A 19,978-nucleotide genomic window follows, 5' to 3' on the forward strand; every position below is an offset into this window, starting at 1 on the left:
ATATATATATAAAATTATTAACCTGAAGCATTATTAACCATCCAGATAACTCTTGTCCATCCAGATAACTCTTGTCTTGAGCAGACTCTGAAAATAACTATGCATTACTTCAACCAAAGCAGGTTATAAAGATGAGCTGTCTATATGTACAGTAGTAAATGGGTCATAAATTATGTAATGCAATTCACTTTAATATCCTGAATGCTGTAATCTGACATTGCTGGCCTTCCCCCCTCCTACAGACCCCCCACAAAAGCACACAATGCATTATTGAAAATGAGCTTGCAAAGCGCAGTGAACCCCAGTATTAATACAAAACTTGCTAATATCATAAAACACACAGCTGTGTTTGACCATGGAAAGATTTTGTTCATATTGTGCAGTTGGGTCCTCCTAAGAGATCTGTCCAAGCTCTTGAGTGCATGTTTGCATCCAAATGCACAAAAGCCTATTAAATTCTCTGCAGATGTATATGATGAGACCAAACAAATCTATTCAAGTACTGAGTTTATACACTTTTTCATGATTGGTTTCTGTAACGTGACAGGAAAATGACAACAGCCGTTTCTCTGTAAATCTGTGTGATTTTGTGTCCCACAAATCAGTGTTCACAATCAAAATTCAGTCTGGCAACGGCTGAAATTGAACATTTGAATGAGGTACTGATTAAATAGCTAAGAGAGGACGGTGAAATTAGACAGCAAATTACCTTTGCTTTATCAACTGTCTTAGTTCCTGATCGCACTGATTCAGCAAGGTGCTGGAAGATGGCTACACTGAGGTCATAAAGGGATGACATGGTCAGCAACATTACTCAAGCAGGCTGGGGTGTTTAAATGACTCACGTGGTGCTCATTTATGCAAAATTTTTGATGCTAATATCCAGATGTTGCAGATGAGATTGGGATTCATGAGACCAGACAACGTTTTTGTTCTATTATCCAAGTTTTGGTGAGCACACAAGAATTATGGCCTCATTTTCCTGTTCTTAGCTGTTAGGAGTGGCATCCCATGTGGTCTAAAGCTGCTGTAGCCCATCTGCATCAAGGCTTGATGTGCATTCAGGGGTGCTCTTCTGCATACTTTAGTTGTAACAAGTGCTTATTTGAGTTACTGTTGCCTGGTGAGCTCATCACTGGACCCACTTCAGTTTGCCTACCAACCTGACATTGGAGTGGATGATGCCATCATCCACCTCCTACATCGTTCCCTCGCTCACCTGGAGACTGCTGGGAGCACTGTGATTTTGGACTACCTCACCGACCGACCACAGTATGTGAGGACTCAGGGCTGTGTGTCGGACAGGGTCTCTGCAGTACGGGGGCCCCACAGGGAACGGTTCTGGCTCCGTTCCTCTTCACCATCTACACTGCAGACTTCTCCCACAACTCCACCCAGTGCTTCCTGCAGAAGTTCTCTGATGACTCTGCAATAGTCGGCCTCATCACTGATGGGGACGACAAGGAGTACAGAGGACTGACTCAGACTTTGTGGACTGGTGCCAGCTGAACTACCTCCAGATCAACGCCAGTAAAACCAAGGAGCTGGTGGTAGACTTCCGCAGGCACAAGCATCCTCCACTGCAACCACTGAACATCCAAGGTATGGACATTGAGGCTGTGGACAGCTACAGGTACCTTGGTGTTCATCTGAACAACAGACTGGACTGGACTCATAACTCAGACGCCCTCTACAGGAAAGGGCAGAGCAGGCTGTACCTGCTGCGGAGACTCAGGTCGTTTGGAGTGGAGGGCCCACTCCTGAAGACCTTCTATGACTCTGTTGTGGCTTCTGCTATCTTTTATGGTGTGGTCTGCTGGGGCGGCAGCATCTCTGCTGGGGACAGGAAGAGACTGAACAGGGTGATCCGAAGGGCCAGCTCTGTTCTAGGATGCCCTCTGGACCCAGTGGAGGTGGTGAGTGACAGGAGAATGGCGGCTAAGCTGTCATCCCTGTTGGACAACATCTCCCACCCCATGCAGGAGACTCTGACAGCACTGAGCAGCTCCTTCAGTGGGAGACTGCGGCACCCACGGTGTGGGACGGAGAGATTTCGCAGGTCTTTCCTCCCCACTGCTGTCAGACTCCACAACAAAGACTTTTGCAGCTGATCAAACCCTCACACGTGCAATAAGACTGCTATATGTGCAATTCTTGTACAATTCTTCTTCTGACGAAGTTGTACTTTTGTATTTTCTTACTCAGTTGTATATAGCATTTGTATTTCTATTTTATTCTATTGTATATATATTCTTCTATTTTTCTATTGTATATGTATTATTATTTATGCATTCCAGTGTTTTCTAATTTCTGCTACATAACTTTGCACTTTTGCTGTAACAAAACAAATTTCCCACCTGTGGGACTAATAAAGGTCATCTTATCTTATCTTTCTATCACCTCAAGTCAGTCTGGCTACTCTCCTGACCCATCTGACCTCTGACATCAACAACGCCTTTTCCCACTAGATATTTTCTTTTTTCTAGACCATTCTCTATAAGCCTTAGAGATGGTGGCGTGGGAAAATCCCAATATATTTTTGAAATACTTAGACCAATCAAATTTCATTCCCATTCTGATGCTCGATTTGAACTTCAGGTGGTCTTAATCATACGTCAGTGTATTTAACTGCTGCAATTTCATTGGCTGTTAGATATTTGAGTTAACAAGCAGTACATAATAAAGTGACTTTTGTGTGCCACTAGGTGACAGTTGTTGTGAATTAGCATTAAATAAATAGAACAGAATTATTGAATTATTGCCCTTAATGTTACCATTTGATTTGCCAGAAACCAGATGTAGTAGAGATGCTACTATCTATTCTTTAATTACAAATTCTCCCCTTTGTATTGCATAATCATCTGTTAGACAAACAGGTGTGCCTAACAAAATCCAGTGAGTGCCTGTGGGATTGTAGCTGCTCAGTTTGTCTCCTTTGTTGTATTTTCTTGTTCATGATGCTCCAAATGTTTTCACTGGATGACAGTGAGCCAACAAACAACCATGTTCCTCCATACCATCGCGTTTGCTGGCTTTTGAACTGTGAGCCGTTAAAGAGTCTGTGCAGTGATTTCCATTGCAGACTCTGGTGATCTCTGGATTTTCTGAGTCTTTTGATGATTTTATGCACAGTAAAATGAAATTCCCAAACCAGCTCTGATGTTATGTTGAGAAATGCTATTCATCAGTCGTTGAAGCATTTGGTTGCAAACTCTTACCCAGAGTGGTAGAAACGCCTCCCCATCTTTACTTCAGAAAGACTCAGCTTCGCTCAGCTCTGATATTTTTTAGTCTTGTTACACACTTTATCATGCAACAGACTGGCGACCTGTCCAGGGTGTACCCTGCCTCTTGCCCTACGACAGCTGGGATAGGCTCCAGCGCCCCCAGCATCCCTGAAAAGGATAAGTGGAAGCGAATGGATGGATAATGTAACAGCCTATGAAAAAACAAACAAACTGTGAGGTTTATACCAGCAACTTTTTCCATATTCCATTTTTTAAAAAATCAGTCCTTAGTATGTGCTTTTCAAAACCCAACAAATTCAGTTGCAGCATTTTAATACATATATATGAAGATATGTCCAACAAATTATAGGGGTTAAAAGTTTTGCAAATCAGTTTTCTGGTTATCTTGGTCTTAGGCCTTAAATCTGAGCCCTTGCAATTTTGCTTTGCTGGAGATTTTCAGTGCTAAGTGAGTGATTTCCCATGATGCTTAAAGTTCAGAGAGTGGTCAAACTATTTGAAAAGATTCTTAACAGTCCTGATTGAGGCAATTTAGTTTTGAACAATGCTCTGGAGTTCACTTTATGTTGGTAATGAACTGTGTCTACATCAGCAAGATCTCTGGAATTAAATTAGAGATACAGCTGTGTGTTGTTAGCACAGCAATGATAAAGCATGTAACAAGACAGTGCAGTCCAGGAGTAGTAATGCAGCAAATATCACCGGAGCACTATTCGAGCCCTCGGGAGAACCACAAAGCTGTATTCAGTCCTATCAGTTAGTATCTTTATCATAAACCCACTCTACTTCCTAATTCACAGCCACCTCTTCAATCATAAACAGACAGTTGAAATTAAAGCTCAGTTCTACTACTTCAATAGATCCAAATGCACACACTCTGAGACTGGCAAGAATAGAGCAAACAGAAAGTAAGCTTTTAATAAAACAATGATGGGAACTTACAAGCAAATACGAAAGTTATTAGATCCTATTCTGCGCTGCTCCCTTATTCAAAAGCTGGTAAATATGCAGCTGGTAGCGCTGCATATTTAATTTGGATTTTTACACTGCACGCCTATTTTTGCATGCCTGGGGATGTTTCACTTATTAGGTGAATTTGTAAATGGTTATTCTTAAGGAGTCACCAAGCTAAGCTGATAATACGTCCAAAGTAAATAAGGAAACCAAAACTAACTAGACTAAGATAACCAAAGGCAGGGAACTGATGAAGATAGATTTTATTTAAAGTTCTAATTATTTTTCTAATGATATTACTCAAAGTGCTTTAGACTACAAGTCCATAACCATATATTCATACAGTACTGTATACACTCCCAAGAACTGATTTATTAATTAATTAATTTTCTATGATAAAAAGTAAACTAAAGCATCTAATGGGCTCTATTCATAACATGAAAATAATGGCCTGCAGAATGAAATATGGCACCTCGTGATCTTGTTTGTTTTCTTCTTTTTTTAATTATTTCAAACATGGAAACCCCTCCATGTGCAAATTATGTCTACGGTGTCTAATGTAGAATGATGGTTTGATTAGTTAGTAAGTTCCACTAACTAACTTGTACTTGTGTATGTGGTGGGTGTGGCTCTGTGTTGGATTTGTTGAAGGGGATCAGTAAGTCAGTGGGAAAAGTAACAAATCACGCTTATTTTTATCTCTCTCTAATCCACAACCTTCGACCTCAGCTGACCCGTTACGCTGCTGAAATCACCTCTCACAGCTCAGCTCACTTTATGAGCTCAGCATATTTGCTGAGTGTGAACAACTTAAAGCACACCAGTCTAACGCTGTCAGCGTGTATGTTTGTGTGTTTGTTCATGGGAGTGTTTGTGTGTCTTTAACCTCTTCTGCTTCTCCTCTAGGAATAAATGGACAGACTGTGGAAATGGATGATGGGAAGTCAGGGTATGTTGGCTCAAGGGTGGATCTGCTGTGCCGGTTCATTAACAGCTCTCCGCCTGTCAAAATCTCCCAGGTATTAATTGCTCACCTGAATGAATGTACTATGCCAAGTGTATATGGTCCAAAACGTACTAAATCACAAAAACACAGTATATCTGGTCCAGGGGGTGCCTCATTTGTCACCCTCCCATCAAGGATGGCAGATGGCTGCCTCTACTTGGGCCTGGTTCTACTGCAGGTTTCTTCCGGTGAAAAGCTACTTTTTCCTTCCAGCTGTCACTAAATGCTTGCTCAGTGTTGATCGTCTGGTTGTTAGCGTTTTCCTTCTATTATTGGAGGGTGTTTACCTTCCAAATAGAGCACCTTTAAATGACTATTATTGGCAGTCTTCAAAATTGAATTAAAGACTTTGACAGGTGGGATTGGCTCCAGTCCCCCCTGTGACACTAAAAATGAATTGATAAATGGATGGAGGGATATAACAGACAAATAATAATTATCACTGAGATGACAAAACCACAACTATATTCGCAAAACTAAAGCTAAAAGTAGAGTTAGCAGAGGTATGATAAACTCTTAAAATAAGGTTTTTAGAAACAGCCTCTTAAACATTTTAGTAAATGGGACACAAATCCAGTAAAACCTGGAGTAATTCGCCTTTGCATGCAAGCGTGGTGGACATAGTAATAATAGTAAACCTCGATCTATTTTCTAAACCGGTTATCCAACCAGGGTCATGAGAGGCTGGAGTCTATTCCAGCTGACATTAAGCAAGCACCAAAGTAACACCCTCGTCAGCCACTTACTCTCACATCCTCACCTATAGCTAATTTAAACTCACCAGTTAAGCTAACATATGACTTGGATCTTTGGGAGGAGACCTGAGAACCTCCATGCAAGCAAAGAAAAACATAAAAACCCCCACATAAAAAATTCCTCAAACTGACCATCAGGTTTGATCCAAGAGTGCAGAGGGATGTGAGGCGCTGGTGGTAACCATGGCAACACGATGTTGAAAAGCCATAATATTTTAAAAACATGTTTTCAATTCATCAACAAGCCACGAGAGTCTTGTTGAAAATCTCCATGCACTAATTTCAATGGAAATAGGAAACTATTTCTTCTGTATATGGATGTTCAAATTAAATCCACCATAGAGAGCAAAAACAGGAATACATAGACTCAAATTTGAAGAGCTGAACCAGCAGTTTTGCCACTGAAACCATTACGTTTATAATACAAGTATTTATTACGACGCAGAACAGGTTCTTACATGGATTTCTCAGTGGTGGTTTTCACAAATAGTAGAAATGCACTAACATTTAACAATAAGATAAGATGTCAGTTTTGTAAACTGCTTTTTATCCTTACAACATTGTCTCTGTAGTAAGAAGTCAATCTAAATCTGTATTTGAAATCTGTATTTGGTTGAATAAAACAAATAAATAAACAGTGCTAAATGCAGTCTGTTCCATAGGTATTTGGAAAGTGGTGGAGTTTTCACAACTTTCCGTCTCTTCCCCATCATAGTTATATTTAAATGAATAAGTCAAGATGCATTTGAGGTACAGTTAAGAATTACAGACATTTTTTAACCCCACGTTCAAAGTTAACTGAGCAAACTGTCATAATTACGCTCATGGATTTTTGTAATCAAGGCAGCACGGTGGCACGGTGGTTAGTACTGTTGCCGCACAGCAAGAAGGTCCTGAGTTCAATTCCACCATCAGGCCGGGGTCTTTCTGTGTAGAGTTTGCATGTTCTCCCTGTGTTTGCGTGGGTTCTCTCCGGGTACTCCGGCTTCCTCCCACCGTCCAAAGACATGCAGCTTGTGGGGATAGGTTAATTGGATAATCCCAATTGCCACTAGGTGGGAATGTGAGTGTGAATGGTTGTCTGTCCCTATGTGTTAGCCCTGCGACAGACTGGCGACCTGTCCAGGATGTACCCTGCCTTTCGCCCTATGACAGCTGGGATTGGCTCCAGCCCCCCCCGTGACCCTGAAAAGGATAAGCGGATGGATGGATTTTTGTAATCATGTGAAGGTAAATCATTTGCAGCCCATGACTGAAACCAAATGCTGATTTTCTTCCTCTGAGATGCTTTATCAGGTTGCTGCTTGTTTATGTGTATTTCTAAATTCAGTTTTATTGCTAGTAAGCGACAGACATGCTTAGTGGAGTGTGGTCAACTCCCATATGGAAAAGATATATATAAATCTTATAAAGTTTTTATCTGTCTTGTATGAAACTTGTATGAAAAGCATACAAGAGTGAAAACAGATATAAGATCCCTTGAAAAATTTTATAATGAAACTTGTATGTTTTGTATACTTACTAAAAAAAAATATGAAAGTAATGAGAAAGTGGCCACTTTCATGAGTAAATCATATATGTTTTTACTATTTCTTTTCCATATGGGCTAATTGGCTCAGTCATTTTGGGGTCATTATCTTTTTGCACTGCATTTGATTAAATCAGAAAGTGTCATTTCGAAATTCATCCTGCTACTTCTGCCAGCAGTCACATTATAAATAAACACCAGTGAAGCTGTCCGTTTGGCAGCCATATCTGCCCACAACCTCACACACTGACCTAGCAGGTGTGTGAGAATCTCGTGTGCTTCGGATAATGAGCTCTTTCTTTCCTTCTCCCTGCTTTTCTTTTCCCATTATTCTGGTTAAAGCCAGTCTTAGTTTAATCTGTCCAATGAGCGTTGCAGACATCCTGAAAGGTGACCCTAGTTCATAGAGTTTGACTGTAATAAGCATACCACCTTGAGATTGTTCTTGACTTTGTAATAAACAGGAAAACAACTCTACAGTCATCCAGGTCACTTGTGTTCCTGTTTGGTGTTACTGAATTGGCCAGTGTCTTTCGAATAGCTAATTTTAGACACTTCTTAAGTTTCTCTCCTGTCTTTTGTCTTTCCTGCCTAATTTCACCCCATTAGCGTCTCTTTGGACCTCATATTGAGAGCATATTGAAATTAACTTCAGACCTTTAGTCTCCTGAATTTATTAGTACTTCTTAGTAGGGCTGGGAGTTGTTTAAAAATATCGATATATTTTATACGAGATAAGATGTGACAATATCCTTTATATCGATATAGTCTATGTTACGTTATAATTATAGTTGTGGAGCCACAAGTTTGCCTCTCTTTCGTCCACTTTTGTCTTTACGCAACGTTACTCGGCCTCGCCTCTCCTTCACTGAACACAACTCCCCTTCCTTCCCCATCGCTTCACCTGCAGGCAGCGACAAAATGGACACGGCAAATCTCCGTTAATGAGTTACTGCGCATCGCTCCGTGCGTGGGGCTGGACGGCGTCAACGTGTTAACGAGCTAACCACGCTAACCATGAAGCCCACAGGGGCTGCACGGCCTAAAATCCTTTCATTCTCTTTAAAAGTTGACAGTGCGCCTTTTGTATGAATTCTGGTTGTGCTTGATGACCGCGAACCAATTTTATGTGGTACACAGCGCTCAGCAATCTCTCAAAAAATGTTTTAGTACGACTTTGGTAAGCTACGGAGCTGCACCGCTTGATGGATTGTCGGAGCATTATGGCTACCGAGGAGCCTCGCGTAATACGAACTAGTGATGTGCGGATCGATCCTGAAATATCGATTCCTCCGATACCAGTCATTTATGTTTTAGAATCGATTCTCACATTAAAATATCGATATTTTAGTAATTTAGGGTAAATTTGTAGTTTACCATTAACATGAACACAGTGGAAAGTAACTATATCATTCAGATTGTCTACATTCGAAGGAACTACTTCCTCTTCCACCTTTCATAGTCATGTGCAAAATACGGGTGCATAAATGTCTGCAGCCCCTTGGCGTGCGCACTCACAACAATGGCTGAGCGTAATTGGAGTCATGTGCGGATGTATTTTACCTCCACAAACAGCTGAGCTGGTTTGTGATACATGTGGCAAAAAAGTGAGGTGTTGTGGCAACACCACTAACCTTGTCAAACACCTCAGAGTAAATCATATCACAGAATATGACAAGCGTATGTTGAGGTGAACTGAAGAGGAGGAGAGGGACAGGTGCTGCTAGGGCGAGACAGACGTCTCATGGAGTCCTTTAGTGCTGCAGGCAGGCAAGGTGTTCAAATAGCGCACAACTTCAGTTTTTTTATTTCTATATGATGAACTCTGCATTATTAAGTGATAAGAACAAGTAATCTGTTGTCCTTTAATCATTATGACACTTAAATTTGAGATACAGTAAATAAAATAAGTTTTTGTACAAACTATCGGTATCGGATCAGTATCGTCGATACCACCCTGAATTTTACTTGGTATCGGATCGGAAAGGAAATCAGTGGTATCACACATCACTAATACGTACTCTGCTTCAACGTAATATTACCGTATTGTGTGTGTATAAGGACCATAAATGGCACCTGTTAAGAGACGTGCTTACGAAGCGGATTTCAAACTCCAGGCTGTCAGTCATGCAGTAGAAGTTGGGAACAGAGCAGCTGTGAAATCTGTCTCTTTGTTATTATGCTCAGCGTCTTTTAGTTTATATTTTGACTGCACAATTGTGAGCGCTTTGTTATACATTTCATGTACATCTATGCTGTATGTTAATAAAAGTGCCTGTGTGACATCTGGGACACAGCTTTGACTAAGAACTCTCTTTTTGTTCTTACTTTATGGCTTTAAAAAAATAGCAAGATATGAATTTTGGGTCATATCGCCCAGCCCTACTTCTTACCGCTAAGTTGTTCAGTGGGTGTTGTTCCTGGAAAAATGGGGCACTATGTAAAATGGGTTTAGTTAACAGTTAATGTAATGTTATTGAATATTTTGATCACATCCTGATTATTTGGATCCAGATTATTAACTGGATTTTGGACCTCCTAACAGACTGACCATGTGGTGAGGATGGGGAGCAGAGTCTCCTCTGAGCTAACAATCAGCACAGGATCACCACAGGGCTGTTGTCTCAGCACTAAACTCTTCACAACATTGTCATCATCAAGTACGCTAATGGCGTCACCATCCTCGGACTCATAAAAGGTGGGGGATGAGTCTGCATATAGGGACTTGGTTAAAAACAATGTCTACAGAGAGGAGAATAACCTCCTCCTCCTTAACATAAAAAAAACATCAAATAATTGCAGACTTCAGAAAACACCCCCCTCTTCTATAGCCATCAATAGGACTGAGGTAATGAGAGCCGACAGCCACAAGTTCTTTGGTTTTCATGTGACATTGACTATGACTGTAAACATCACAGCAACAGTGAAAAAGCTCCAGCAGCAGCAGCTTTATTTCATCATGCTGCTCAGGAAGGCAGAAGTGAGCATTCATGCCCTGACTCAAGCTTACAGAGAACTGATGGACAGCATCCTGACTCCTGGCATTACTGTCTGGTATAGAAACACCACCCAGGCCGCGAGGAAGGCTCTCCAGAGAGTCATAAAGACTGCAGAGGGATTATAAGGCTTCATCTTCCATCAATGAAACAAACCACTGTAAGATAAGAGCACTTCATATCATCAGAGACATCCCCATCCTTAATAACAATAAAAAAACAATCAGCACACAGCCTGAGACGCAGCACAGCAGACACAGCACACTTCCACTACAGCTTCTCTCCTGCCACAATCAGAATGATGGCAAGAAACAAAATAAGGACTGACTAAAATACACACAAGTGTAATAAACATTTCCATAGCATGCAATATGTTTTCATACTATAGTTATTTAAGTGTTTATAGTAATTTACAGTGACTTGCTGTTCCTTAAACTTGGAATAACTTGAAATATTGCCCCTTAATTGATCTTTGTTTTATTTAGCTTTGATTCTAATCACTGCTCAATGTCTCTAGTATGTGGCAAATAAAGATTTTTTAATCTATCTTTTCTGATTTGATTTAATTTTAAATACGTTATGATGTACAGGGATACAATTACAAAACTTGTGCCACTGTCTAAAAAATGATGGGCCTGACCCAAGTGGGATAAACTCATTTCCTACAATAGGAATGTTGCCTCAAATCATATTTGTTGTGTGACATCTGTGGCTCATCTAAGATCTTTCAAACTTGAGCAGTATGATGTTCTCCGTCATGTCAGGCATCTTTTCTCCATCGTGAATCATCCTTCTTTCTTTAGGTAACATGGCAGAAACTGGTGAACGGCACAAAGCAGAACGTGGCAATAGCAAATCCATCCCTGGGTGTGTCTGTGGCCCCGCCCTACAGGGACCGCGTTACCTTCAAGAACGCAGCGGTGAGGCGACGAACTCCCACTCTTGAAGACACCACCATCACTTTCTCTTCACTTCGCCTCTCTGATGAGGCCACCTACATCTGCGAATACACCACCTTCCCCGCAGGAAACCGAGAGAACACAGTGAACCTGACTGTCTACGGTAAGGCAGACCTTTGATGGATGATCTGTCGGTGTAGCACAGGTGGATTGCCATCCTCCATCTTTGACAGGAGATGCTGGACGTAAAATTGTTAGAGTTATGATAAGCATAAAAGGTTCAGGACTTTAGAAACTGTAGATTCATGAACAAAAACTTGTAACGTGAGGTCCATATTCAAATGCATCTACTCCTCATATTTCTCTAATTTTAACAGACAACATCAATCGCTGTCATCATGTATCTGCCAGCAGGAAAACCAATATGAATGTCAGAGATGATGGATTTGGTTATTTGAATATTTAGAGTGCCAGTGTATTGCTCTCTTAAAAATATCAACAGTCCCACCGTCCTCTAAGCTGCTTATTACAGAGTTTTTTGATTATCTGAACACTCACAGTCAGACATGCCAGGACATTTGAAGACATCATATTCAAATCAAGAAACAACCCAACTATTTCATAATTTTGTTTGGCCTAAATAAAAAAAAAAAGTATCATCAGTGCACCGTTTAAAAAAAAAAAATCCTGTTTTACTAGGCGGTTCTTTATTCATCTGTAACAAGTTTAGTTTTTTTCAAGGTCGAGAATGCACTGTCGCACTCATTTCTTCATTCATATAACAGAAGTTTTCTTGATTGATTTTGTTACTTTCCTAAATATACAGTGTAAACCAGCTTTCAGGTGACTGCTGTCGATACGCTATATGAACGAAAGCTTTCGCTTAATCGTTAAATTCAGGTGTTTTCATCCATACAGTTAGCCTCTGCAAACATTTGTGAAAGAATCGGTTGTTCTTAAGGTGTTAAGGAAACACAGCAACTCTGGAAAAAAAGAGCCAGACCACGTAAAGCAGGGGTGTTGAACTCCAGGCCTCGAGGGCCGGTGTCCTGCAGGTTTTAGATCTCACCCTGGGTCAACACACCTGAATCAAATGATTACTTTATTAGCAGGCATCTGGAGAACTTCAAGACATGTTGAGGAGGTCATTTAGCCATTTGAATCAGCTGTGTTGGATCAAGGACACATCTAAAACCTGCAGGACACCGGCCCTCGAGGCCTGGAGTTCGACACCTGTGACGTAAAGAATCACAAGTCGCTGAGTATTGAGCTCCATAGTGCATAAAAGTTGCTGACTCAGTAACTCCAGAGCTCCAAACCTCCTCTTACATTAACATCAGCACAAAAACTGTGTGCTGGGAGCTTCATGGCTCCTGTACATGTAACGTGTGGCCCGGTACTTTTGTCTATACAGTTTATATAAGGTCAAAGCCATAGTTTTACTTATCAGCACTTTCATCAAACATTGTGTTGTATTACATTTTCACAGTTCGCCCAACAACTCAGATGAGTCTGTCCACACCAACACTGGTGGCTCGTTCATCCAACCTAAAAACTCCAGTGGCTACCTGCGTCTCTTCCAATGGAAAGCCACCCGGTACAATCAGGTGTGTGGGAATTCACTTTTCCTTTTCACAGCGTGCTGTCCTCTGGTTAAGGTTTGCCTTTGTCATCTTCAGATAATGAGAGTGTTACTGCTAAATCTGTCTCATCTCCATGCTTTCCTCTTTTTAAAAACTTCTACTTTTTGTCCACTAAAATAAACATTTAGGCTACATTTACTGTATACACATGTATTTGTGCATCTCCATTAAGTCCTCACTGATGTGAGCAGGTGGGAGACCAGGGTACCTGGAGAAGTGACCACCCGAGAGTACAGGAACTCAGACGGGACATTCACGGTTCAGAGCGACTACATTTTGGTGCCCAGCAAAGAAACGCACAAAGAGACACTCACCTGCGTCACCACCTACAACGAGGAAGTCTACACTGACAGCGTCACCCTCGATATTCAGTGTAGGCCTCTTTTAAACCTAACAACCACATAACAGTACAGGCACTGAGAGCTTTTGTTGTGATAGTATTGCCAGCTAAATGTTTGTGCATGTGTGCACCAGATGAGCCAGATGTTTTAGTGGATGGGTTTGATGGAAACTGGTACCTGAACCGAGACAATGTTCAGCTGAGCTGCATAGCTGATGCCAACCCGGCCGTCTCTCTGTATCAGTGGAGAGTGTGAGTATAGCTCTAACATTTATTTTCTTACTTTCAGCACTCATGCAGCAGAGAGCAGATCATTTTCACTGGCTTCACCAGCGTGGTGTCTGAGTGTGATTCCAGCTTCTGCTTATGCATTATATTAAACTGCCATTTGACTGATTAATAGTCACAAACACCATGTAAACCCTTTATAGTATTGACCAAATTACAATAGTGTCAATTTAATTCAGTTTAGCTCATTTTTATGCCATCTTGGGTGTAATGGCCAACCTAACAGCTCATTCAAGAGCTATATTTTTAGTTGTCACAGAAACCCTGTCCCACAGCGATGTAAGCAGGCTTTTATATAAAGAACCAGTTCAAATAATATAGACTGAATGTAACTTTTAAACTCTTGCGAGCCCTGAAGTGAGGTTCCCTCTTGGTTTTATTTCTTTCCCTTTTAGCTTCCTACGATAAAAGCATTCTTTCTTCCTTTTCTGGGGAGAGTTTACGTAGTGGTCTCTGTTGTCCTACTAGTCACCGTTTTAGCTCCAGATAGCTCCAGGAGAAACCTGTTTTGATTCAACAAGTCTTCATTTTCCTGGGAGATTTCATATCCAGTGGCAAATAGTGGTAGTGAGGCTTATAAGAACAGAAGGTGTTTTTATAATTTAGCTTCCACATAGGGAGATCAGAATCCGCTTCATAATTAAAAAGTTAAAGCCTAACAGCTGCTGCTGAGTGTCTAAGAAACATTGTAATATCTGGTCGTACTTTATCAGTTACACAGGAGTCTATTATTCCTAACGGCTTTATATATTTTTGTAGCTTCTGTTTTGTGGTGTACTCCTGGGTTTGTAAACTTTGATTTCACACCACTGTGTACTGTTCAGGATTAATGGCACCATCCCGAGCAATGCTGAGATCCGAGACAACGTCCTTACCTTTAAAGGGCCGGTCACATATGACCTGCAGGGAATCTACGTGTGCGATGCAACGAACAGCATCGGGACAAGATCGGGCTCCGTGGAGGTCAGCGTTTTAGGTAAGATTACATGAATTTGTCTGAAATTCAACATTACTACTTCTGATATTGTTAATGCTTTACTATTAATAATAGTAATATATAACACTCCTTCAGAAACAAGGTTTTGCTTACTGCTTTACACTCAAATTTTCCGTGCTGCACAGTTTTTGGAGCTTTTCCTTAAAAGTGTGTTGTTGGGGGTTTTTTTTTCTGCAGAAAAACCATTACCGCAGATCGCAACGAGTGATGTCATCAGCGTAATCGCCTTATTATTGGCTGCTGGAGTGCTCCTGGGCATTACTATCACAGTCCTGGTGCTTAAAATAAGAAGTAGAAAGTACGACGCCTCGTACGTAAACAGCTCTCCATCTTTTTGCTTCACATGTGCCTGTTTTTTACGACACGGTTTAAAGCCTTTAATACATCACTTATTTTGTTTTCTGCTTGATCAGTGACTCTCCATCCAGAAAATTGTCCCAGCCAATAAGAAAAAGGCCAGCAGATGACGTCCAGGTAACGTTTGCACTGAGTGGAATTTAGATAGCACATATTTAAAAAGTTTGTAAAATGTCCACAGGGATTTGGCTAATCCACTAATAAAATAGAAATAAAAATAAAATTGTTCCGGGCCACTACTGAGAGGACAGAAACTTCAGTGAGGACTTTTATGTCGTAAAGTATGTACCTATAGTTCAGGATTTGTACTAGCTTAGATACAATTACCCCTTATTTCTTCATGTTTTCCTTCCAAGAAGACAGACTTGTTTTTTTTTAAGTAAGTAAGTAAGTAAACTTTATCTATTAAGCGCTTTTCACAGACAGACAATCACAAAGTGCTGTACACAAATATTAAAATAAACAATAAAATCAATAGACATTATATACAATGTAAAAGATCAAATGTAAAAAATGTAAAAAATATAAAATATGTAGATCAACAAAAGGCTTGTTTGAACAGAAGAGTTTTTAACTGTTTTTTAAAAGAATCCACAGAGTCAAGCAAACGTAATTGTAGTGGTAAACTGTTCCACAGCCAGTGGGCTTGAGCAAGTTTTCCAGGTTCATAAAGGCCTTTTAAAGCTTTTCTTTGCTGCTTTTTCCACTGTTCATGACCATTTTTAGAGGAATTATTTGTTTGTTTGTTAAACCACTTAACACCGACTGAGTCATTCAAGCTTAAAAAAAGTCACTTAACTCAAGGGATAAACCAGTGTTGAGTGTACACACTGGTTCAAAAGAAAGAACCAATTTTAAATTGTACTGTTAGACACTTTATTACCAGCAGCCCCCCCTCAATTTAGTTATTTGAATGTCAACCTTAACACAGTTTGACAGGCATAAAATAGTAATTTGGCATCTAGATGATCCCCAAATAGGTTTTAGCCAAAAACTTTGATTGGTATGCAGTATGTTCTCAGGAAATTTCAAGTAACTGGACAAGTGGAAGACAACAGAAGACCTGAAAACTATTTACAGCAGATAAACAGTATCTGACGCCGCTTTCTTAAGAAACAGGAAGAAAAATCCAGCAAAAACATGACACAGGAGCTGGGAGATGCATCTGGCCCCTCTCTTGAATAGTTTTCGGTTCACTGACGCCTCATCAGGATTGGTCTCAGTGGAAGTGTGGATGTTAAGAAGCTATTCTTAATGAAGGGAAACAGGGAGAAAAGGGTGGCGGTATGCCACATTACACAAGAACTGGCCTGAAAATCAGTGTCAAATTTAAAAATGTCATTAGATATCAGGTCAGGATAGAGTTACAGTGACTGTCTTCAGCCATCTGTAAAACACTGTGGAGGTTCTGCCACGGTTCAAAGCTGCATTTCAGCCAGTGGTGAACATAGATTATAGTAGATAGAAAAACATGAACATAGCAAATGACCACAAACACACTTCCAATTCTATCAAAAGCATACCTGGATAGAAAAACACAGCGGAGCACTATCAGTCATGGATTGTCCTCCCCAGACCCTGGACATCAGCATTAGCCGCGTGGGGTCATCCTGACAGAGAACGGAGGAAAAGCCAGCCAACATCCAAAGAAGAGCTTTGAGTACCCTTCAAGAAGCTTAAAGAATTATTCCTGAAGACTAATTAAGGAAATTACAATAAAGCTTGACTGAGAGTGTTCAGGCTATGTTGAAGAGTAAAGGCAGTCATACTAAATACTGACTGTAAATCTTATTAGAATTGTACAAACTCTGTTTTTGCCTTATATGCCTTATTTATGTATTTCCATGTAAGTTTGTACCTGTTTCCCATCTTCCTTCACTGAAAAAAAGACCATGTTGGATTTACTTAACTTAATTCAATAGTGGACACTGGTGGCACACAGTTGTTTTGCTTTGGGAGAAACTTAAACAACTTAGTTAAATCAACATAACTTATTCATATTCAATAAACCTGTGCATTTTGTGTTGATTAAACAGGATTGAAACATGTGTAGATGAAGTAAGTTGAACTCCTGGAATATTTTAATCGTTCACAATTTTGTCATTTTATTCCAAAACTATTTAATAGCTTTTACCCCAGTACTATGTGGTCACTTAAATACTACATGTTATCTTCATATTATATAATGTTCAACAAAGTCTAGAGTCTGGTTAACATAAACATTAAATGGATTTACAGCAATTACCTTCCTCCTATCTTTATACAAGTTGGAGGGGTGGCTGGGGCATAACCCTGAAGTGATAGATTAAGAGGCAGGGTACACCTTGGACAGCTAACCAGTCTATCACATAGAGACAAACAACCATTTACATTCATGGGCAATTTGGAATTAACCTAACTCTAATAACTGCATGATTTTTAACTGTGGGAGGAAACCAGAATACCCAGAGAGAACCCAGTGCAAACTAGCCAGATTGCAGATTTGAACCCAGGACCTTCTTGCTGTGAGACAACAAAATTGACAAAAGTTTGAAATCTCATGTGATCTTGTGAATTTCATAAGTCCAGCAACTAGCCACTCTTACTAGATTGTATCATGTCATCTCAACAAGAACAAATTAAGGTGTTGAATTTCATACAAATCCTACATGATTTAATTACGTTCACCATAGAAACATGAAATTATTTTGTTCAAATTACAAGTTAGACTTTTGTAAATGAAACAACCACCCAGCCTTCAGCGGCTGCTCGACTTGACTGAGATGGATGCCTTCCTCAAACCACGATCCAAAGCCGTCAGGATGAAATCACATGCAGTGTCGCGAGATTTAACATCGCTATATTATTGACTTACTTACTCACTCGAACATGATATGAACAATTTAATATACCATCTCTGCATATCATGCAGTTTCTACACTATATCTACACTTCACTTTAAAGCATCAGGCAATTGTGTTGAATACACGCAAGATGCTTACATAAATCCAAGAGATGGGCAATCCCTTTTTTTCAGTGTAGTGAAATTTAAACCCCCCCACAGATGATTCAAGACACACAATACTGTAGATCTTTAATAAACACGCCTCCTTTCTTCACAGCATTCAGCACGGTTTTACGAAGAGCTTCCAAGCACAGCTGACTATGTGAGCTACAGACTGGCCTGTAACAAAGAGGATTACCCAGAGCCCTACTCCCCTCCAATCAACCCTCCTCTTACATTTCTTCCCCAGCACCCCTACCACTCTACTCCTCCAAACCCTGCAACGACCATCAGCAGCACCGCCGCATCAGGAAACACCTTCTCTCCTCCTTCCCACACCACTGCCATCTTTAAATACCCCTCTGTACCAGGTCTGTCCTCTCCTCCCCCAGGAGTAGCAGCGTACACTTTTCCCAAAGAGCAGTATGTCTGAAACGACATCAGCGAAACGACACGAATGAAAAAAACCCCAAACATATTTAACCTGACTGGACTATGGGGCAGTGTCTCTGCACCACTGAGGATAAGGACAATAAAGGTTTGGCTATTGGACTTTGAATTAAGGCCAGTTTGGAAACATTTTCTCTCTTTGTCCTGATTTATTGTGCTCTACTTGTTCAATGAAAAAAGGAAGGCTGTGACCCTTAAAGGTGAATTGAATTTCTTTTGAAAAATGTCTATTTCATGGTTGTATTAGATTTTGATTATATCAAACTGAATGGATGGGGTTATCTCTTGATGTGGTTGATTACTTACTTTATCCTCTATAGCATCATTTTGTAAAAAAAAAAAAGAAAAGAAAAAAAAAAGAAAAAAAAGGAAAAAGAAAATACAGTTTCCTACTTGATATTTGATTCCCATTGTCTTCATCCCGTGGAACAACAGATATTACCTTTTGATTTTACCTCTTGGTTTAATGTAATACTACTGCTGTGCTTGTATTTTGTATAATCTACCTTTTTTTCTATGTTAAGAAAAATGTTTTTATTTACTGAGGAGATTGTGTGATGATTTGTAAAGTTGATGTTTTTATTTGTGGTATCTGTGGGTTTTAGCATTCATTGACACTGGTTGTTTGATGAACTTGAATTTGTAGCATTTAAATAAAAATGATCACATAAATGTGCATCAACAGTCTAGTAGCTGGGTAAAACAAACTCACCGCGACATGGCTGTGATGGTGGGACCCTCTTTTGACATTCAGATCTGTTTGAGATCTTCGTGGCACAGATTCAACAAGGTGCTGGTAACACTCCTCAGAGATTTTGGTTAATACCGACATGGCAGCATCACACAGTTGCTGCAGATTTGCTGCAGGTCCAGGATGAGAATATCCGGTTCCAACCCATCCCAAAGCTGCTCTATTTAATTAATTAATCTAATAATGGTGTGTTATCCTGCTGGAATCAGGAGCCTCAAGACGATGGGTACACTGTGGTTATAAAGACAACCTGCGGTGTTTCAAGGACGCTCAGTTGGCACTTAAGGGCCCAAAAAGTAAAATCCCCCACCATCACACCACCAGTCTGAGTCATTAATAAAATCCAGGATGGATTCATGCTTTTGCGTTATCTATACTAAACTCTGACCCTACCATCTGAGACCCTTCTGACCGGGCAACATCTTTCAAATTTTCAGTTGTCCAGTTTGGTGAGTCTGAGATGCTCTTCTGCATACCTTGGCTGTAACAAGTGGTTATTAAAGTTACGCCTTCCTAACAGCTCAAACCAGTCAGGCCTTTCTCCTCTGACCTCTGGCGTCAATAAGGCATTTTCATTCGGAGAACAGCTGCTCACTGGATGTTTTCTCTTTTTCTAGTCATTCTCTGTAAAACAGAGAGATGGTTGTGCGGGAAGATCAGCAGTTTCTTAAAATATTTAGAACAGTCCATCTAGCCAATAAACGTGCCACGTTCAAAGTCACTTTATTCACCCTACAACTCCATTGTAATGCAGGTCATCTCGACAGTGTCTACATGCCCAAA

General features: G+C 40.3%; 1 protein-coding gene across 2 annotated transcripts in view; it reads left to right on the plus strand.

Annotated features, from left to right (window-relative positions):
- Positions 1-19,120, plus strand: part of nectin1a (nectin cell adhesion molecule 1a) — a 25,679-nt gene extending 6,559 nt beyond the window's left edge. The window contains exons 2-10 of one of the 2 annotated variants that reach the window (XM_014341072.2): positions 5,109-5,221; positions 11,291-11,549; positions 12,876-12,993; positions 13,221-13,402; positions 13,504-13,621; positions 14,482-14,633; positions 14,832-14,964; positions 15,068-15,128; positions 16,587-18,106. In XM_014341072.2, the coding sequence (XP_014196558.1) occupies positions 5,109-5,221; positions 11,291-11,549; positions 12,876-12,993; positions 13,221-13,402; positions 13,504-13,621; positions 14,482-14,633; positions 14,832-14,964; positions 15,068-15,128; positions 16,587-16,625 (1,175 nt within the window). In that variant the 3' untranslated portion in view covers positions 16,626-18,106. The other variant, XM_014341071.2, reaches the window with a different exon arrangement.
- Positions 19,121-19,978: the final 858 nt, after the last annotated feature.

This window comes from Haplochromis burtoni, unplaced genomic scaffold (assembly GCF_018398535.1).
Source record: "Haplochromis burtoni strain Fernald_Lab_line unplaced genomic scaffold, NCSU_Asbu1 Contig_447, whole genome shotgun sequence".
In the NCBI taxonomy this organism is placed as follows: Eukaryota; Metazoa; Chordata; class Actinopteri; order Cichliformes; family Cichlidae; genus Haplochromis; species Haplochromis burtoni.